The sequence below is a fragment of the Silene latifolia genome, chromosome 2, assembly GCF_048544455.1.
Source record: "Silene latifolia isolate original U9 population chromosome 2, ASM4854445v1, whole genome shotgun sequence".
NCBI classification, from domain to species: domain Eukaryota; kingdom Viridiplantae; phylum Streptophyta; class Magnoliopsida; order Caryophyllales; family Caryophyllaceae; genus Silene; species Silene latifolia.
In genome coordinates, this window is record NC_133527.1 from 6,019,685 (window position 1) to 6,040,712 (window position 21,028).

A 21,028-nucleotide genomic window follows, 5' to 3' on the forward strand; every position below is an offset into this window, starting at 1 on the left:
GGTCTAGAGTTGTAGAATCACAAGTGTTGTAGTTGAACTTTATTTTAGAGACTTGAATAAAATAGTATGATGACAGATATTCTATTAATGTAATATTGTTCTTGTATTGTCTAATTTGATCTACTTCCTCGGGAAACCGAGATGGTGACACCGTCATACACTGGAATGGTCCTTGGTAAGGCGTTCTGGTGTGCGGGGGTGTTACAAGTTTAGTTTAGGTATGTTGTTTTTATTGGGTTTGATGCTTCATCAAACATTTGATGATGTTACATGAGTTACATCATTGCATCAAGTTTTCTCTAATGAAAAAACGCCTCGCTTTGATCCACGGTCATATATCCGAAACTCAAGTATCCCTAGCACAACACTTAGTAACATTACATAAATTGGTGGCTCTCTCTCTACTTTTCTCCCCCATCTCTCTAAACAAAAAAAACCCTAATTTTCTTCTTTGATCCGCCGCCTCCGCCTCCCACACACTACCTCCCCTTTCCCCCCCCAACCTTCGCCGTAGATGGGCTCTTCCACGGGCTTATCTCCGGCGGATTCGGCCCTTCACAGTCTTCTTCCTCCGTGGCTATCGTTCCTCCGAGTTTGTTGATGATCGGCCTTGTTGTGACTGTTTGGTTGTGAGGTTTTGCCTTGTTGATCCAATTTTCTTCTCTTCTTCCGATTCTCCGCCTTGTCTGCGCCAGTCTTGCATGCATCCTTGGTCAGGGGGTGTTTCCCCTCCCCCTCGCCCCTTTCCCCACCCCCTGGTAAGGCCTTTGTCCTAGGTTTTTTATGTTTTGGTGGTCGGGTATGGTGTTGTTAAAGTCAGTCCGTCTTTGTTGGGCTGTGTCGATGTGCTTTGTTTTTCAGGTCTGTTTTGGGACCGATTGGTGATCCCCCCATTTCCCCCACCAATCGGTCCGTCGTCTGGGGTGTCGGTTGCGGTTTTTGGACCGATTGGTGATCCCCCCATTTCCCCCACCAATCGGTCCGTCGTCTGGGGTGTCGGTTGCGGTTTAGGACCGATTGGTGATCCCCCCATTCCCCCCACCTTTCGGTTCTATGCTTTTTCTGTCCCTTGTCAGGTTTGTGGTCGTTTCTTTGTCGGTTTTATGGTCTGGTTCTCCTTTGGACTTTGTTGGTCTTGTTGCATGTGAGGCTGTGGTCTCGGGAGGCTGTTTTTGAGAATCTCGGTTTGATTTGGGTTTATTGTGGTCCTTGTGTTGACCGATCAGCTAGGGTGGTCTTGGTGTGGTCGTTGGGTCTCTCGGTTCGTGTGAAATGATTGAACGGTTGAGGGTTTTGGGTCTGTGAAGTGCCATGGTTGGGTTGAGCAAGGGTTAGAGGTGGTGGCATTGGTTGGGTTAGAGGTGGTGGTCTTCTCGTATTTGAATGGTGAAGCTCTTCCTTTTCCTGTCTTGTCTTTTTCTGCTAATAATCTCCTTATATGGGAGTCTTTATCGTCTCTTTTGTGGTAAGTCAAGTCCGTTAAACGGTGATGGTGTTGAGGTGCTTGTGTCTCTGGGGGTTCGGGTTACTCATTGTATGGTGGCTTTCTCGGTCCGTTTGTCCTATGATCAATGGGTGCGATTTCTTAGGTGTAGGAGATTTATCTCCGCCGAGGGTAGGCTCCGTCTTGCTTCTCATCTTTTCTTTCTACGTTCTTTTCGCAAGAGCGTAAGTGCACCTGGTCATTGTCACTCCATTGTTTGTATGTATCGACGGTCTTTGGAGGTCTACCGTATCTATGAAGTTGACATCAACGTTCGTGACCAAGCTGCCGTCTTTTGCCTTTCTCCAATCGTTTATCTTGCTTATCCTAATGTTGTAATTGTTCTTTTAATTAAAGGCTATGTAATCTCTATGTATGGCTTTGTAGTGCTAGATCTAGGTGAGAAGTGTCTAGTGCTACCTAGTCGAGTAGCTTACTTTGTACTGTTATCAATAATGTAAGTTATTCACCTTCTATCAAAAAAAAAAAAAAAAAAAAAAAAAAACATTACATAAATTGGTTAGTTATTATGAGTTTTATACAGACCAACTATTTTACTCACAATATTATCACTACGATTTTTCTAATACGGAAAGACTTATAAGATATTCTCATCAGAAATAGAAGTATAACTTAGTTTACCATAATTAATGAGAATATCTTACTAGGCGGGTTTTTCTAATGTGTGCCCTAAGGGCACATGTTAATAACTCATATATGGTAAGGTTAACAATATATTCTCATTAAATATGAGAATATAATTGAGTATCTCATGTGAATATGTTGTTAATATTACCATAAATATGTTATTAATGTGTGCCCTTATGGCACACGTTAGAAAAACCCCTTACTTGTAAATCTTTACATAAATTATGGTAAAATTAAGCTTATACTTATACATACCAAAAAAAACTTTCCATATTAAGTCTATTAATACGTGTCCTTAGGATACGCTTTATTCCCATCCTCACCCCATCTGGTCATCTTCCTCTATTCCTCCTCCACGGGCACACGATACATCCCATTCATTAACAAAACAAACATAAATTAATTAACCATAACGATTTAATGACGCCCTAATAATATCATCACGAAACCCAACACTAGATCACCACTACAGTAACACTTACCACACTTCACACTCTTTCGCATACAATTCAATTCAATTGTACCCTAAATCCCCAAATTAAACAATTTAAATCTCAATTAAACCCCGAATTGTACCTTAATGCGTTAATACAATGAGAAGGTAATCACTATTCTATGATCTACGAAGTACTATACTATGCGTTTTACCCGTAGATCGCGAATTTTGTTAGTTATGTGTTGATGATTTGTGTTTTTTTTTTTTTTTTAAATTCCAGGGTTGGAGAAATCGGACATAGAAGACGGCAATTGAAGCAATGGAGTGGAGGAATCAAAGCTAAGCTTTTGATTGCCGCCATTTTCGTTGTTTTTTGCACTTTCTTATTGTTTTCTTCTAGGTCTACTATTCATTCTACTACTAGAGCTCAGGTTAGATCGATTTGCTTATTTATGATTTGATTTTGTTAAATTCGGTGGAAATTTAGTTTGTTTTTGTTGATTTCTGGAATTTTTCGTCGATTGTTGATGGTGAAGTTATTGCGATTGGACTGCTGTCAAAATTCGTTAGAAGTGTAGGTTGTTTTGTTGATGTGTAGATTTTTCCGTTAATTGTTGAGGTTGAAGTTATTGCGTTGGATTGTTATCAACCTTGTTAGAAGTGTAGGTTGTTGAATGATTTATGGATGTTTCCGTTGATTGTTGGATTGTTGTTAAAATTTGTTACAAGTGTAGGTTGTTTATTGATGTATGAATTAAAGTTTAAAGTTATTGCGTTGGATTGCTGTCAAATTTGTTGGAAGCGTAGGTTGTTTATTGATCTATGGATTTTTTAGGTAAAGTTATTTGCAATGGGTTGTGTATCGATAGTCCTGAATTTAGGCTGGTCACAATGATATGTTGTTGATCGTGCGAGTTTGTAGTGTGCCTGAATAATGCCATATGTAGGTGTTTGGTGTTGTACTAATTTGTCATTGATTGTTCGGAGTTGAATTTATAATGGGGGAAACTATGTTTGGATAGTGATGGACTTGGGTTTTGGTTGTTGTAGTAATTTGTTGGTCCATTATTCATTTCCGTTTATGTAGAGAGCTTAGGAATTTTTGTTTAGTCTAAGAGTTTTTGCCAAATTGTATTGCTAAAAATAGTTTTGATTGAAGCTTGTTTGAATGTGCTTATGTTAATGATGACGTACAGTTCTATAATGAACAATGTCTTCCTGATCCTGTATTATTTTGCTAAGATGGAGAGTTATTGCATTTCTGGTATCAAAGTTTTGTGAGAGTTGATACTGACGTAATGGGTTTGATTGCAAGAAAACCGGAAAGAGTATTTCATGTGTTAGGTGAAAGGACTCACACCACACAAGTCACCCAACAAATAGGTTTCAATTGTTTAGTTAGAACATACGAGTAATTGTAACCAAGCAAAGCGTCTCGTCCTTCTTGAATTCACCAATCAACCAATCATTCAGAAAGTTAATGTTTCAATTGGTGATTTTTACCTTGAGAGGTTAACGTAAGGCTCTATCAGTTCAGGTGCCACTGCAGAAAAAGCAATTAATTAAAATGTAAAGGCGGGTCATATTGGTTAAAATGAGGTGTGAAGAAGTATCACATACTTTAGAACGGAGTCTCTTAGGAAGGAGTCGAAGGACTACTTTTGCTTTATTTTCGTGGCTGCTTGAATTTAACTGACTTTATTTGTAAGTTGTAACCGGCTAAATCCTGGATTAAACTGATTTCCGGGACATGTGAAGCATTATTCTCCTATATAATCTTCCAAAAGATGTGACTGTTAGCTCTGTCATAATCTTCAGGATGTTTTGTGTTAAATCTCTTTTGAACTACTTTGCTTCAGCTCAATCCTGATGAACTTTGGGAAACTGCTCCTTCTGATGGCTGGAAGCCAAATTCGGCTCCTCGTTCTGAATGGCCTCGTAAGATCTTCTCCTTCTGAGATTGAATACTTTTATAGATAACTTAGCACTCATCCTTATTGACGGTTTTGTGTCCCTGACATTACATTGTTGCAGCCCCTCCAAGTCAAACTAATGGATATTTGCGCGTTCGCTGTAATGGTGGTTTAAATCAGCAAAGAAGTGCGGTATGTACTCCTGACCATCTGTCTCTGGACCAATTGTTGTGCTAACCCTTCTAGTTAAGTCACTTATGTGAGCTTCAGAACTTGAGGTTCATCTTGCACATGCATTTGGGACAAATGTAATTTTGAAATTTTGATGATCTACAGTTACTGTTAACCTAAAATAACATGGGAAATTGTTATGAAGATTGGGTAATTTCTATAGAAAACTTAACCTGGAGATTTATAGAAATGGAACTTTTGTGTATAAGCATGATCTCTGAGTTCGTAGCTTTCCTGGAGGACTCATAAAATTGCATGCTTATAGGCCTGCTGATGATTCAATAATTCCACTGTTCTGGATGTATCTGTGCTCACAGATGTGAACGGTTCAGGAAAAGAGATTAAATTTGTGTTCTCCTATGACAAAACTCAGAAGTGGTTTACATGACAAACTAACTGATATACACTTAGTGAAAGCGCCTTCCTGGTTTGGATCAGCATAAAAAACTTGGCCTTCCATTTTGGCTTCAGAAATGTAGTCTCTCTCTGTTACTGACACTTCTTGAAGGACTCAGGGTTCAGGAACGTAAATGTTGGTCTTGTATGTGTGGACTGTAAGATGCTACAGTCAATATACACGTGATATGCGTTGAATCTGAAATTGGATGTGTGTCTAATATATGCTACTTTTGTTCTGCATTTGTTGATAGCATCAACTTACCAATGTGTTTCATACTTTCATTTTCTATTACTAGTATATTCTCAATGGCTTTTTAGTAAGATGTTCTGGTTTTACCTAGCAAATGCTCATTTGTTGTTACAGATCTGCAATGCTGTCCTTGCTGCACGGATCATGAATGCGACTCTCGTACTGCCCGAATTGGATGCAAATTCCTTTTGGCATGACGACAGGTACAGTATTACATGTGTACTCTTAGTTATAGCCTATAGGTCAATTTTGTTGTTGACCTGTCTTCTATTGGCTCACGGTTAAGTTGTCAAAATTATTCTTGCATACTCTTTTGTGCTATGAAACACTTGCTAGTTACTACACTCATTGTTGTTCTCAATCAAACTACTTTTAGAGAGATCGAAATGTAGAAACATTATTTGTTGACAGCGAAGAGGCTTCTGAATTATTTATTGCATTCTTGCCAGCTACTAGTAATCCTATCCCTATTTTGCCTACCTAGAAGTTCCAAATTTTCTGGATTAGGCTAAGAGTCCATGAATAAATTTAGAGACTACAATTGTGTTGTATCTAGGAATTTCTTGGGTAGGATTTGTGTGTTACATATAGAGTTTGATATGAAAGGACTAATTAACAATTGTGAAACAACACAGGACATCTGCGTAGTGTGCACTTTTGTGTTTGAATCTTCTCAACCATGCAAAGAGAAAAATTTATGATGTAGTTGCACCTTGGTATTAAATCTAGTCCGCTTGCACCAAACAATGACTGTGACTTCAGTTAATGTTCGGCTCATGACTTGTAATAGTGCAATGCAGTGGCTTTCAAGGTATCTATGATGTGGAGCATTTCATCAGAACTCTGAAATATGATGTGCAAATTGTAGAAAACATTCCAGAGACCCACAAGAATGGTAAAATCAAGAAATTGAAAGGACACACGGTAATTTCCATAGACGTGCATGTGTTGCATTCAAAGCGTAATTCCATGGTTTCACTTATACATGACGAGTTTTGTTCTGTAAATATATTCAGATGCATCCTCCTAGAGATGCTCCAATCAGTTGGTATACAAATGTTGCTTTGCCGTTGATGAAAGAACATGGTGCTGTTTATATGACTCCTTTCTCCCATCGGCTGGCTGAGGAAATTGACAATCCTGAATATCAGAGGTTAAGATGCAGAGTCAATTATCATGCACTCAGATTTAAACCACACATTATGGAGCTGAGTAACGCAATAGTGAGTAGACTACGTGCACAAGGCCACTTCATGGCTATACACCTTCGTTTTGAGATGGATATGCTGGCATTTGCTGGGTAAGCCTTCTGCTATTTCGCGTAAAGTTAAAGATGGGTATTGTTAGTGTGAAATCTCTTCCCAAAAAAATTTACTTGCAGGTCAAAAGTCGCGTTTTGCTTTAGGAAAATATCATTACGAAGTATTATATGAACAGATATTTGGTTATACCAAGGTGATATAGTGAGAGACAATTTTGGTTATTAATTATGCAGATGTTTCGATATTTTCACACCTAAGGAGCAGAAAGAATTGATGGAGTACCGGAAGACAAACTTTGCTCCTAAAATACTTGTGTACACGGATAGAAGATTAATTGGGAAATGTCCTTTGACTCCAGAAGAGGTACTTTGTTCTCCTTTCCTTTGCTTAAACTCGAGTTATTTCCCAGTGTCTCTCTTCAGTCTCTTGGTCATTGACTCCTTAGTGATGCAGGTTGGTCTTATTCTCCGTGCAATCGGTTTCGATAACACCACTAGGATCTATCTTGCAGCTGGTGAACTATATGGTGGTGAACGCTTCATGAAACCTTTTAGGTCTCTTTTTCCTCATCTTGAGAACCATAGCACTGTTGATACCACAGGGCAGCTAGCAAAGAACACGAGAGGATTGGTCGGATCGGCGGTTGATTACATGGTATGTCTTCTAGCTGATGTTTTCATGCCCACTTATGATGGCCCAAGCAACTTTGCCAACAATCTCTTGGGGCACCGTCTTTACTATGGGTTTAGAACGGTAATCAAGCCTGATCGGAAAGCTCTTGCCCCAATCTTCATCGATCGGGAAGAAGGGCGGGGAAGTGGGTTTGAAGAAGCAGTAAGGCGTGCAATGCTGAAGACGAGCTTTGGTGGTCCCCACAAAAGAATATCGCCAGAATCTTTCTACACAAACTCCTGGCCTGAATGCTTTTGTCAGATGTCACCCAAGAATCCTGCCGATAAATGCCCGCCAGAAAACACGATGCAAATACTGCATAGCCAGTTCCAGGGTGCGGGTCTCGATGATTTGACAGTTACTAAATCGAATGTGACAGATGGATCTGATAAATGAGGAAATCCAAAATACATAAAATTAGTTTAGAGTCCAAACTTTTGATGGAAGCGAAATGGGAATTTACAGGACAGTTTGTAGGGTTATCGGTAGGAGAGCATGGAAGTAGAGCTGATCAAAAGCGGGCTTGGGTCGGACATGGGCCGGGCCTAGCTGCTAAAAAGTGTCCGGCGGACTGTATTTTATAGCCCGCTTAGCGGGCCATTTTCCACTGTCCGTACCCGCCCACTTCAAGAGAGCGGGCCGGCCCATGGGCCTGACTAAAATAAAATACAAAATTAGTGTTTTTATTAAAACACGAGTTTGTTATCGCTAAAATCCTCCTAAATCTTAACAATTATCTTTAAAAACTTACTCTTAAAAAAGTATACTAATTTGCAAAAGATAAGTTTACTAGATTTTGGAAAAAAACACAAGTTTGGCAATGTTCTACTACAAACATCAAAAGTTCATTTTTCCCTCGGTATTTGTGCGGCACCGTTAGCGGTTACATACACTCCCGTGTAAATACTTGAAAGGTACTATCTTTATACGACAATCCCGTTAGCATGTCCAATCTCGGAGAATCTTTATATGACAAGTGTAAATACCGACAATCTCCCACTTATACGTAAGGCATAGTATTCATTTGCGCTACCTAATTGATTTAGAGTGTACAAATTGCAAATTAAATGAGCAGAGAACGTCTGAGGATTGAGGGTTTGAGGACTTTTATGAGGTTACTAATAATAGCGGGCCTAGCGGGCCGCCCATGGGCAATTTTGTTTAGTCCAAGCCCGTCCATTTATTTTAGCGGGCCTAGTTTTCTTGTCCGTTACCCGTTTAATTTTTGATTTTTCTTACCCAAGCCCGCTATTTTAGCGGGCCGAACGGGCTGGGCCAAACGGGTCGGCCCGCACTTGATCAGCTCTACATGGAAGTAATTAGTTGCATCATGCATGGTCCGTGGAGATGTTTGCGACCTAAAAGCATTCGACATTGGGGACCTATATGAGGCTTTGCAAAAATGGAGAGCACTGTTTTTTTGTACCTAAGAGCATCATTCTTGTTACGAGATCAGCCATGACACTGTGCTTTTGCTAACATTGTACGCATATCAAGATTTCATTCAAGTCATTCTTTTCGATTTATAATACAACTCCTTGTAGGGAAGATTTAAAACTAGAGGAAAACTATCGAACTTATCTACGTATGGTATACTATGATTATTCATTAACAAGGGTTACAACTTACAATATAGAATAACACTATGTCAATGGACAATCATACGTTATACTTTGTTTTTTTTTTTTGTTGGTGCGCAAGAGGGGCTAAGCCCCGAAAAAAAATATGAAACTAAATAGTGACTAAATGAGGGAAAGCAACTCCCAACAAGTCCTCCCTAAGAATGGAACAAAGACCATCTGGTGGATTGTCTATGATAGTCATGGTCGTTGAAGAATGAACTCCAGCATTAGCTAACCAATCCGCTGTGCGATTGGCTTCTCGAAGCACATGCTCGACCCGTACGGTCCTTTCGTCCATACTAGTAAGCTCCTCACAGTGAACAACCAATGACCGAAGGTTGTTTCTTAAAAGCTGATTTAACCGTATGAACCAACGCGTCTTATTATCCATTTGCACTAAGACCTTAGTACAACCCATAGCTCGCACGCTCCAGCCCCGAGACAACTATTTATACCTGAATTTTATTTTGTCAATTATTGTCTAAATTTTATGGTGCGGCCCAGTCATAGATTGGTATGGATCGAAAACTATGATTTGCCAATGATTAGTACACGCTTCACAATAATTAAAATTTAATTCGGTTACTCATGCGCTAGCTCACTTCTGTCTGTGGTTTATGGGTAGACGAGCATGGTTGGATGACATCCCTTATGACATTGTAAATACTAAATTTAGCCGTGAAAGATTTGAGTGCAATGATATAATATCCATTATGGGTGTTTAAAACAAAAATAGTTTTATTATTAAATCAAGTAAACCAGTTGTTTGAACTATCGTTTATTTAATCAATTATTAGTACTGAGTTTATAATCTTTTTGAAAGTGAAATATTTGATTATTATACGCTGTTATGGCCACTGAAAAATATATACTTTCGGTTATTTAGATGCATTTTTTTTTTAAATTCATTGTAAACCTAATTAAAGAAGATTGAAATTTTACGGACAAAAACTAGATACCTAAACTAAATGAATTCGGTACAATTTTGATCCATTTTAGGCCATAGTTGGATTCGAATGTGAACTTATTCAAAATTAAAATATAACGTCTATTAATATATTGTTCTTTAATTTCAAAAAAAAAATTAAAATATACCGTAGATTATATAACGTTCGATATTAAAATAAAAAAAGGGTTATTTAATGACAATAATTCAACCTAAGTCTCCCCTTCCCCATTTAATCCAACCTATTGATTATCTGATATTAATCTGATCTTTCCTATCATTTAACTTATTTTGATCTCGTCCCACATTTAACCTGCTAGAAACGGTTGCCCAACAGGTCATCTTCTTTTCTATTTTTTTTTGTTTCCTTCTTCATTTCTCCATTGTCATTCTTCAAAGTTCTTCCTTCTTCATTTCTTCATTCTGTCTCTAAATTTTTCTATTATTTGTTCTTCATTTTAAGCCTCTTTTTCCCTTAATTTTTTTTCTTCTTTTTTATTTAAAGTTGCCCAAATTTGGTACAAACGTAACTCATTTCTCTCCTTTCTTTCCTCCATCGACAACTTCCACCACTATCTAAAGTTGAAAAATTGGTTGTGTATACTATATGCGAGATTGTTGCATTACTTACCAGAATACAAAAAAGGCTCTACCTCTTCTACGTATCAAAACTCCAAAATTTTCCCAAGCAATCTCATGTATTCCCGACCTATTTATTTTCAAATGAATTTAACCTGGAATGCTATAGTGTAGTCGAACTGGGTTGTTCAAATTGAAGGAGGGCGGAGAGTGGTGGTCAAACCAGGCTGCTGGATTTGGGGACGGTTGGTAATTCCAAATTCGTGGGTTTGATTTTATGGTGGAGATTAATGATTGCTAATGGCGAAATGAAGGTAGAGGTGACAAAATCTGTTTTCTAATATCAATCACTAATCACTTATGGAAAACAAATTTTGAACTGAAGTGGATTGGGTGGTGTTATTTGAAAATTGGAGAAGGAAGGTGGAGTTAGAATTGGGTTTGCTCTGGAATTGAAGATGAGTTTGGTGTTATTGAAGATGGTAAAGGTGTTTGTTTAACAAGGGGTAACCTGTTTAATAGGTTGCCTTTTAAAGTATCAAAATAAGTTAAATAATTGGAAAGATGGGATAATCAATAGGTTGGATTAAATGGGGAAGATAGGCCTTAGGTTGGATTATTGTCATTAAATAACCCTATATAAATCGAATTCCAAAACTCTAAACCCTTGATAATTAAGTCCAAAAAAAGGCCAAAATCATAGCGCGCCAAAACCCTAAACCCTCGACAAGGGTTGCCATCTGCTTAAATATCTCCCCCATTTCTCTTGCATTTCCCTTAATCGAAACCCTAAACTCCCAATTCTTGAATTCAATTCAATCGTGTCTCCTTTCTCCCACAAACTATACAACAATCATCAATTAATATTTTACACCAGAGAAATCATCTAATTACAGAAAAATGGAAGAAGAAAACCATGAACAATCGAAATCATTCAAAGAGCTTGGAGTTTGCGACGCTTTAGTCGAAGCTTGTACCGCATTAGGGTGGACTCGTCCTACCAAAATTCAATGTGATTCCATCCCTCATGCTCTTCAAGGTCTTAATTTTGTTCTTAATTTCGTAATTGAACTATTTTACAATTAGTAGCGGAACCAAAATTTGTAGTTAGCGGGACGGAAAATTATTGTGGACGTATTACAATAAGGCGGAACCTGGACTTGTAGTTAGCGAGACGGAAAATTATTGTGGACGAATTAGTAATGCAATAGTGGCGGAACTAGAATTTATAGTTTGCCTGGCGGAAAATTATTGGGGACAAATTAGTAATGCAATAAGGTGGAACCGGGTTTTCGAATTTTACGGTGTGGCGAGCGCCCCTTAATCCCTCCACTGACTGCTATTACTATAATTGCTGTTGTTGTTATTGGTGTTTTGTTGATTTCTGTATGTGTCGGTAAAAATGAAATTTTTATGAATGGTAATGTTAATTTTGGGTGGTTATTGCTTCAGGAAAGGATATAATTGGGCTTGCTAAAACTGGTTCTGGTAAAACTGCGGCTTTTGCCTTGCCGATAATTCAGGCATTACTGGAGGCAAAGACAGCTACTTCCTTCTTTGGTCTCGTACTTGCTCCAACCCGGTAATTTGTTTTGAAGTGGTAGTTTTGTTTCTTCTGTTACTTCAATTTATACACTCGACTTTAGTTAACTTTTGGAAAAATGTAATCTTGAAGTTGTTTTACGGGTGAATCTAGCAGACGAAGTCGACACTGTACCTTTATATAAATTTGAACTGGTACTTTGTATTATTCTCATACATCCCATTTATATTCTATTTCAATCTGCTTTCAGAGAGCTTGCAATTCAAATTGCTGATCAGTTTGAAGCATTAGGATCTGGCATTAGCTTAAAAACTGCAGTGGTAATTTTTCTGAATGACTGTTTTTTTCTGTTTTGTTAATGACGAGATTTACTTATTCATGTCGACATAGCTTTTGGATTTAGTTTAGCCTTTAGTGACACAGGTGGGCGTTTTAATTAATATCTTAATCTGCCTTTGTATTCTCTTGAGTCTGGCTCAGACCTATATTTTAACATAAAAACAGGGAGTATAATTGCTTTCAATTACACCGGGTGTTAGATTAGTCGACTTGTAAAGAAAAAAAGCCATATTTTTGGGCTGCATGAATTTTGAATTCTGAGGTATCTTTTATGTAGCTTATTGGAGGAGTGGACATGAATCAACAACAGCTTGCCCTTGGTAAAAGGCCTCACATCGTAGTAAGTAGTCACACTGTGCTTGCTTAATGTTTTTTTTTAATTTTTTTTATATTATTATTTTATCTTTTGTCGGATCCGATAGTTTCTGTAGTAAATTTGTTTTGTCTTGCTCACCATCTAAATTTTTGTCTAAGGTTGCAACGCCTGGACGTCTTATGGATCATTTAACTAATACCAAGGGGTTCTCACTTCGAACTTTAAAGTATCTGGTATGCTTTCGCTTAGTATAATTTTGTTCTTTATGTTTGTGTTTCTGAAATGGCAGTATGGCACATTATAATTATAGAGGTCACTTTGTTTCTGTCTCCAGTGGGCCCAACTAGTCACTCTTATTTGGCTTTAAATAAGATGAATCCATACCTTAGTTGTTCTCCTGCGAAATTCTTGACGTACATATTATTGGTAATGTTCCCCAAGTATACAAAAAGTAACTGAAAAACATTTCAAGGTACAATCAAGGATATGTAGTGTAGCATTTATATTAGAACTTGGGAGCCTTGAAACCGATGATGATACGGCGTTTAGTTCTGCAGCATTTATGTTACAATCATCATCTTTTCCCCTTTTTCACAGGTATTGGATGAGGCTGATAGATTATTGAACAAGGAATTTGAAAAATCACTTGATGATATTTTAGAAGTAATCCCCCCAGAAAGGCGAACTTATTTATTTTCCGCAACCATGACCAAAAAGGTAAGCCGGCCTGATATTCATTTGGTTTACATGTGTATGCTACTGTTTATTATGTGAAATTATCTTTCTTGTAGCTGTTTTGCCTGCTAGCTCTTGAAAAATCTCTCTTAATGTCGGTCTTACTTTCAAGGAAGAAGATGACTCTAGCTTCTTTTAGTGTATCCTGAATTCAAGGTTTTCAGTGGCCTAGGTTGATGTTGGTTCTTGTTGAATGAATTATGATTTTTTGGGAGTGAATTGTCCCATTGTCCGTCTCAACTATGAGCTTTGTTTTGTTCAGTAATAAGCTGTTGCATATGGGTATCAAGTGCTAAATCCCGCTACCTCTTTTTGATGGTGGAGAGCAAAATCCAACCACAATTTTCTCCATTTTCTGTTGAATAAAGGAAATTACTCACTAAACTGTCAGCTCTTCTTTTATTTTCAATTAGTCGTAGCTCGATGCAATTCTCGACTCAATTTTTTAATCGGTCATTTATAAAACACTGCTTTGTGTTACTAGTATAAAGTCGAGGTTGCGTACATCGGTCTCCTTCCTGCGCTGTAAACTTTGAGGCATTGTGGTAATGTTGTTAGATTTGTAGAATTATGGAATGGTGTTATTTGAAGTTGCTCAGCATAAAAATTTCATGAGCTGAGGTGATACAGTTTTTCTTTTGTGTGACAGGTTAAGAAGCTCCAAAGAGCCTGTCTAAAAAATCCTGTGAAGGTGAGAATTTATTATGGGAATGACATACATTGTATATTTGCTAATACAGTCCGTTTTTCTTCAAACGACTGGTTCTCGTCTGAAATAAGACGGGTAACATGTCATCATTTTACAATAAAATGTTGTTATTTTCTGATAACATGTAACCATTATTTTTCACATCATTTTCAGGGTAAAAAATGGTACCTCTAGTCATAACATTTTGTTGATTAAATTGTTATATTTTCTTAAAAAATGGCAACATTTTATCTGTCTTATTTCAGACGGGAAAACAGCCCGTCTGAAATAAGAATTTGCGTTGCTAATATTATTATCCTTGCCTCTAATGACAAGTTTTTTCCTTTTGCAGATTGAATCGGCTTCTAAATATTCTACTGTGGATACTCTAAAGCAGCAATTTTGTTTTATTCCTGCAGAATATAAGGTTTGTCATTTCATGGTTTGCTGATTTTCCTTTTTCTAGAATGTGTGGAGTTTGAAATTTCGTTTTATAATTGCCCGTTATTAATTTCAGATTATAGAAATTTTGTTTAAAAAACTTAATTTGAATCTAAGCTAAGCTTGAAGATGATAGAAGAGAGGGGGGAGAGAGATACTGGCAAAATTGAGCGACGCAAAGTAATAAAAGGAGTGAGGTGATGAAGGCCTATGGCAACAAGTTCCTGTCTTATGCGCACACGATGCCTAATTTTGCAAACAGACATTTTCATCATGTTTCTGTGCAGCAGTCAATCTTCTTTCGCCTTCAGGTGTAAAAGGGAAAAAAAAAGAATGGTAGAATAAATTTTCCAGAAATAATAGATTAGACACGCTGGCGATAGCAGCATAGGCGTATGCTGGTGCCGCATGAGACCTTGTGCCTAGACGTGCCTTAAGCTCGCCTATCTAGACAAATTCATGCGAAATACTCCCTCCATGTTACAAAAATACTTTCCATTTTCTCATTTGTGCTAGATTTAAGTTGGGAATTGGAATACATGATTAAAGACACAAACACACTGTTCTCATTTTTATAGCGCGGGAAGTTAAGACAAATGCTCACGAATAAACAAAGACCAAAAGGGATCAGGATATCAGCGGGAATCAGATATAATTTATGATCCGCGGATCCCGGGTTGGGAAACAATATACAATGCAATGGCCGGTAAACTACCTTTTGATACTCCAAAATGCTGTGTTTTTGTCGCTCTTGCTGAAAGGTGGAGGAAGACTTGGCTATGGTCCCGGAAAGGGCGGAGGTGTAACTGGATCTAGATCTGGAAAGCCTGAGTAGCTAGGATGGAACCTATAGCTTGAGAACGAACTACTGGAATCATATTGTTAATTAAACTGAACCACTAATTCTAACCCTTAGGATCCAACCTTAGCGACGAAGTTTATTATTAAAATCTTTTAGTTTTTACAAACACACTTGTTTTGTTTACCATTTATCTATTTTCTTTTCCTTTGTTTATATATGTTTGACCGTATTGGCGGATTCAAACCTATACGGATTCGGATGATTCATGTTAGCCAACCCTGTCCTATGTTGGGACTAAGGCCTTGTTGTTGTTGTACATGATTAAAGAAACCATTTGTATTGCAAATAGCCATTAGGCCCCACTTGCTGTAAGGTAACTTTCAACCAAAACTGACCTCGGAATATCTGCAAGTATATGTGAATCGACCAATTAGCGAAAAAGTGAAGGTACTTGTGAATCTGATTGAGTACTTTTTTGGTAGTCTAAACGTTAAATATGGAAATTATGCAAGCGTTTTGGAGTTACAAAGTACTATATACAACTATTTACAAATTTATCCTATTACTCACTTATTGTTATAAATTGATACCTTCTATATGTTCATAGGATTGCTATCTTCTGTATGTTCTAATGGAGCTATCGGGGAGTTCAATTGTTTTCACTCGTACATGCGATACAACTCAAGTTGTGGCGTTGATGCTCCGCAACCTTGGTTTAAGAGCTGTTCCTATCAATGGCGACATGACTCAGGTTTTTTTCTTTCAATTCCGTTTTAAAACTTAAATCTTTTCATTTCTATGTGCAATATTGGTTGCTTGGCCTTTCCATCCGTTCCACCTCTCTTTTAACATAAAAGTCCGAGTATAAATTCTACACGCCCGTGATTTTGAACCTGATTTGTGGGGCTCTTATATGGCAGGCGAAAAGACTTGGAGCATTAAACAGGTTCAAAGCTGGAGACTGCAATATTCTCATCGCTACTGATGTATGCAGTCGAGGTCTTGATATACCTTCGGTAGATATGGTCATAAATTATGATATTCCATCTGATTCCAAGGTTAGTACATTGTCTGGACAAAAAAATTTTGTAACAGAAATTTTCCTTTTCCCTTCCCCCTGCCTCCAGAGGCCGGTGGGAAAAATACACTCACTTATAAACATATCATGGTATATGGGAGTAGAACGGAGGAAGTCTTTTCTTTTTTGGTCTTGTGAATATCCATGTGGTTAGCAGAAGTAATGCTTAGAGGGACTAGCGTCTCTTGGTCCCTTAAGAGCCTTGACGCTTGGCTGACAGAAACTTTGTTACGTAAAGCTGCTGATCAAACCTCACTTGGGGACCAAAATATAATACAAATGTCACTTTGAAAGGAATTGTTTTTTTACGCAGGATTGTGTGCATTATTTTTGGGGTCTGATGGCAATTTTTGTGTTGCAGGCTTATATGCATCGTGTAGGAAGAACTGCTCGTGCTGGAAGAACTGGAGTTGCTATTTCATTAGTCAATCAGTATGAAATTGAGTGGTTTATCCAGATAGAGAACCTGATAGGTTAATAATCTTACTATTCTCCGATCCCCTGTAGTACATGTTTACTTGTATTTGGTTGCAGCACTCACCTGTCCTGTGTTCTATAGGTGAGAAATTACCGAAACACCCTGCCGAAGAAGAGGAAGTGTTGGTTCTTCTTGAACGTGTAACTGAAGCAAAAAGGATTGCACAGATGGTATGTATTCCTTGCATGATATATGTTGGCATGTATGAGTTGGTTTCTCATGTAAAACCGTCGCATATAATTTTACCATCTCACTTGGAGACCAACCTAAATACTTGGTATTCATTAATTTTCATACTTTTCATTTAATCACATGGGTAGAGGGAGTTAGTCTCCTATAAGATGATTTCAGCAGGTTCGGGGGGGTTCATTTACTTAAATTACTAATTGTTGTTCTGCTGGTTGTCCATTTCTGTTCTCTAATAGCTGGTTGCTTGTATCCTTGCAGAAAATCAAGGGATCTGGAGGGCCGAAGAGGAAAGGTAGGGGATATGAAGAGGGGGAAGAGATTCAAAAATATTTGGACAAACAACATTCTAGAAAATCAAATAAGCAGCAAAGAAGACGATGATACAATATTTTTTGGTGATGTTTATTTCCATTTATGGATAGAGTTTAGTATTTTTATTCAACGAAGAGTTCATGCACAAATTGTATTGCTAGAACAGTTTGAATTGAAGCTTGTTTGACTGTGCTTATGCTAATGATGAAGTACAGTTCTATAGTGAACTACTTGTGCCTGATCATGCATTATTTTACTAAGGTGGAGGATTTCTGGTATCTAAGTTTTGCATAGGGTTGATAGTTGATACCGACATAATGGCTATAATTGCGAATGAAGTGACTGCTTCACCTGTTTGGTGAAAGGACACAAGTCACCCAACAAATAACATTGTCATGTGTTCCCAACATGACAATGTTGCAGCCCCTCCTAGTCAAACTAATGGATATTTGCGTGTTCGCTGTAATGGTGGCTTAAATCAGCAAAGGAGTGCGGTATGTACTCTTCACAATCTGTCTCTGGACTAATTGTCATGCTTTCCCTTTTAATTATGTGAACTTCAGAACCTGAGTTTTTTCTTGAACATGCATGTGTGACGAATATAATTTCGATTTTTTGATGGTCTACAGTTACTGTTGGCCTATAATCTAGTATTATGGGAAATTGTTATGGGTAAAAGTTTTGTTCTGTAGAAAACTTAACCAGTAGAATTAATGAAATATAGAAGTGGAAGTTTTGGTGTATACACCATTGTATGTATGAGGAAGTGAATGTCAGGCTTTGTATGTGTAAGTCTGTAGGATGCTGCGGTCGACCCCATAATACATGCAAGATATGAAATTTGAAATGCGTCTAATATATGCTACTCTACAACTCTTGTTCTGCATTTGTTTGTTGCGTCAACTCACTAATGTATTTCATACTTTAATCGTCAAAGACTAGGATATTCTCAGTGTCTTGTTAGCAAGATGCTCTGTTTTTACCTAGCAAATCCTCTTTGTTGTTACAGATCTGCAATGCTGTTCTTGCTACTAGGATCATGAATGCAATTCTCGTACTGCCTGAGTTGGATGCAAATTTGTTTTGGCATGACGACAGGTACATTAGTACACGTGTATTCTTAAATATAGGTCGGTTTTGTTGATGACCTGTCTTTTATTGGCTCAGGTTAAGCTGTCAATTTATTTTTGCATACTCTTGTGCGCTATAGAATCAGTTACTGGTTATTACACTCATTATTATTCTCAATCCAAACTACTTTTAGAGATATCATATAGAAACATTATTTGTTGGCAGGGAAGAGGCCTCTGAACTTATTTCTTGCATTCTTGCCAGCAACTAGAAATCCTGTCCCTATTTTGCCTACATAGAAGTTCTGAATTTTCTGGATTCGGCTAATAGTCCATGAACAAATTAAATTTAGGAGTTTCTAGAATTGGATTTGTGTATTACATATGGAATTTGATATGATGCAAGGACTGATTCACCATTGTGAAAGGACGCAGGACATCTGCTTAGTGTGCGCTTTTGTGTTTATAAAGAATCAATTGGCGTAGCTGTGTGGTAGTAAATCTAGCCTGCTGCACCAAACAATGATTAATTTTTAAATGTTCTGCTGTACATGACCGCATTTTGAGGCAGTACTCTCCGCATATGTTTCACGACTGAGATCAAGCCATCAATGACATATCAGTCATACAACAAACATCGCTTTTGTTTATTTTCCTTTTTACCATCTTCTGTTCGACTCCCTCCTGGTAGGACAGAAGATGGAACTTATTAATGGTTCATAGAAGCGAAATGGGAATTTACAGGACAGTTTGTAGGGTTATCGGTAGGAAAGCGTGGAAGTAATTAGTTGCATGGTCCGTGGATGATGTTTGCAACCCGAAAGCATTCGAAGATGGGGACCTATATGAGGCTTTGCAATAATGGAGAGCATCATTCTTGTTACGAGATCAGCCATGATTTCATTCCAGTCATTCTTTTCGATTTATAAATACAACTCCTTGTAAGGAAGAATTAAAACTCGAGGAAAACTATCGAAATTATCTACGTGTATGATATACTATGATTTCATTAACCAGGGTTACAATATAGAATTACACTTCAATAGTACGTTGTATAACGCTTTTGTGAGGTAGAGATTTTGACAACTAATTTATACCTAAACTTTTTTTTCGTCAATTATGGTCTAAATTTTATGGTGCGGTCCAGTCATAGATTGGTATGGATTGGAAACTATGATTTGCCAATAATTAGTACACACGCTTCGCAATAGTTATTAAAATTTAATTTGGTTGCTCATGCGCTTGCTCACTTCTACCCGTGGTCTATGGGTAGATGAGCATGGTCGGATAACATCCCGTGGTCGGATTTAGCAAGGTCTTCCTAGCCAATGGGAGTGCTGCTCATCTTGGTTCCCAAGATAGTGCGTGAGTACAAACAACAATTTAGAAGCACTTTATTTTAAATAGGTTTACGGTGGCGAGGGAGAGTGTGTTGGGAACCGGTGGTAGGGGTTGGGTGATCGAACGCTGTTCTGGGTGGCCGACGGCGACGGTGGACTGACATGGGAGTGGGGTTGTCAAAGGTGATGGTGACTTTGCACGTCGTAGTATGAAAATGAGATTTTTTTTCTTTTAAAAATAGGCTCTTTCATAAACAAATTAACAAAATAAGTAGATTTTCAAATTATTTACTGAAATTGGGTCTACGTCATCACCGAACCCAGACTCGTATTCAAGTCGCTCACCCGATCAACGACAATACCCAAAGTGTCGCTTTATGCCCACCCTAAACTCATTATGGTATTTCAAAGCAAATCGTCTTGGGAGCGAGCAACTTGGCCTTAGATCGTCTTCCCCCTCAGCAATTTATAAGACCAATAATTTGTAACGCATAAAGGCTGAATAATGTCAAGGAAACAAGTCACTCTACTCCCCAGCTTTTGCCAAATTCGATCCTACGTGGACCCATTTTAGGTAACAATTTTGAAACTCGGCTTATTTCGTTAATTTATTTGTTAGAAAGCCCCAATTTGGGGAAAAAAATCATGAAAATAAAAGGAAAAATTGTCAACAGTATACTATAATGAGCAAAATATATACTGTGAAATTTCGGAGCTCCAAAAATAAACCTCAATTTTTTTTTTGACAATAATTAAATAAGCCTCAATAAGGGTTGCGAATTGCTCAAATATCTCGCCCTTCATTTCCCAGAATCAAAACCCTAAACCCCCAATTAACATCCCTAATTCGTCAATTCAATTCAATTCAATCGTCTCTCCTTACTCCCACAAACTATACAATAATCACATTTCATAGACTTTACAGTACTCTTATTGTTTATTTTCTGAATTTTATTTTAAAGTTTTTAAATTCTGCGTTATTATAAAATTTTTGAACACATTTATTAAAATATTACACTAAAAAAATATAATATTGCTCAAAAGCTATATTTATAAATGGTAATATGCTCAGAAAAAAATGTGTGTAGGCTCAAAAACTATTTTCTCCAACAATCACCGGTCAATAACTTCTTACTAAAAAATCAAGTAATTACAGAAAAATGGAAGAAGAAAACCATGAAGAATCGAAATCATTCAAAGAGCTTGGAGTTTGCGACGCTTTAGTCGAAGCTTTTCCTCATGCTCTTCAAGGTATT

General features: G+C 37.6%; 2 protein-coding genes across 2 annotated transcripts; both read left to right on the forward strand.

Moving 5' to 3' along the window:
- The first annotated feature begins 2,441 nt into the window (after positions 1 to 2,441).
- On the forward strand, positions 2,442 to 8,925 carry LOC141642117 (O-fucosyltransferase 1). Its single transcript, XM_074450803.1, has 10 exons — positions 2,442 to 2,732; positions 2,848 to 2,998; positions 4,427 to 4,505; positions 4,602 to 4,672; positions 5,475 to 5,563; positions 6,161 to 6,284; positions 6,377 to 6,660; positions 6,856 to 6,985; positions 7,076 to 7,795; positions 8,611 to 8,925. The coding sequence occupies exons 1-9, from the start codon at positions 2,725 to 2,727 to the stop codon at positions 7,688 to 7,690; spliced, it is 1,551 nt and encodes a 516-aa protein (XP_074306904.1). The 5' UTR covers positions 2,442 to 2,724; the 3' UTR covers positions 7,691 to 7,795; positions 8,611 to 8,925.
- Positions 8,926 to 11,120: 2,195 nt separating this feature from the next.
- On the forward strand, positions 11,121 to 17,590 carry LOC141642123 (DEAD-box ATP-dependent RNA helicase 10-like). Its single transcript, XM_074450809.1, has 13 exons — positions 11,121 to 11,480; positions 11,894 to 12,023; positions 12,235 to 12,304; positions 12,601 to 12,663; positions 12,798 to 12,872; positions 13,237 to 13,356; positions 14,024 to 14,065; positions 14,415 to 14,489; positions 15,913 to 16,056; positions 16,226 to 16,363; positions 16,745 to 16,856; positions 16,943 to 17,031; positions 17,309 to 17,590. The coding sequence occupies exons 1-13, from the start codon at positions 11,342 to 11,344 to the stop codon at positions 17,429 to 17,431; spliced, it is 1,320 nt and encodes a 439-aa protein (XP_074306910.1). The 5' UTR covers positions 11,121 to 11,341; the 3' UTR covers positions 17,432 to 17,590.
- Positions 17,591 to 21,028: the final 3,438 nt, after the last annotated feature.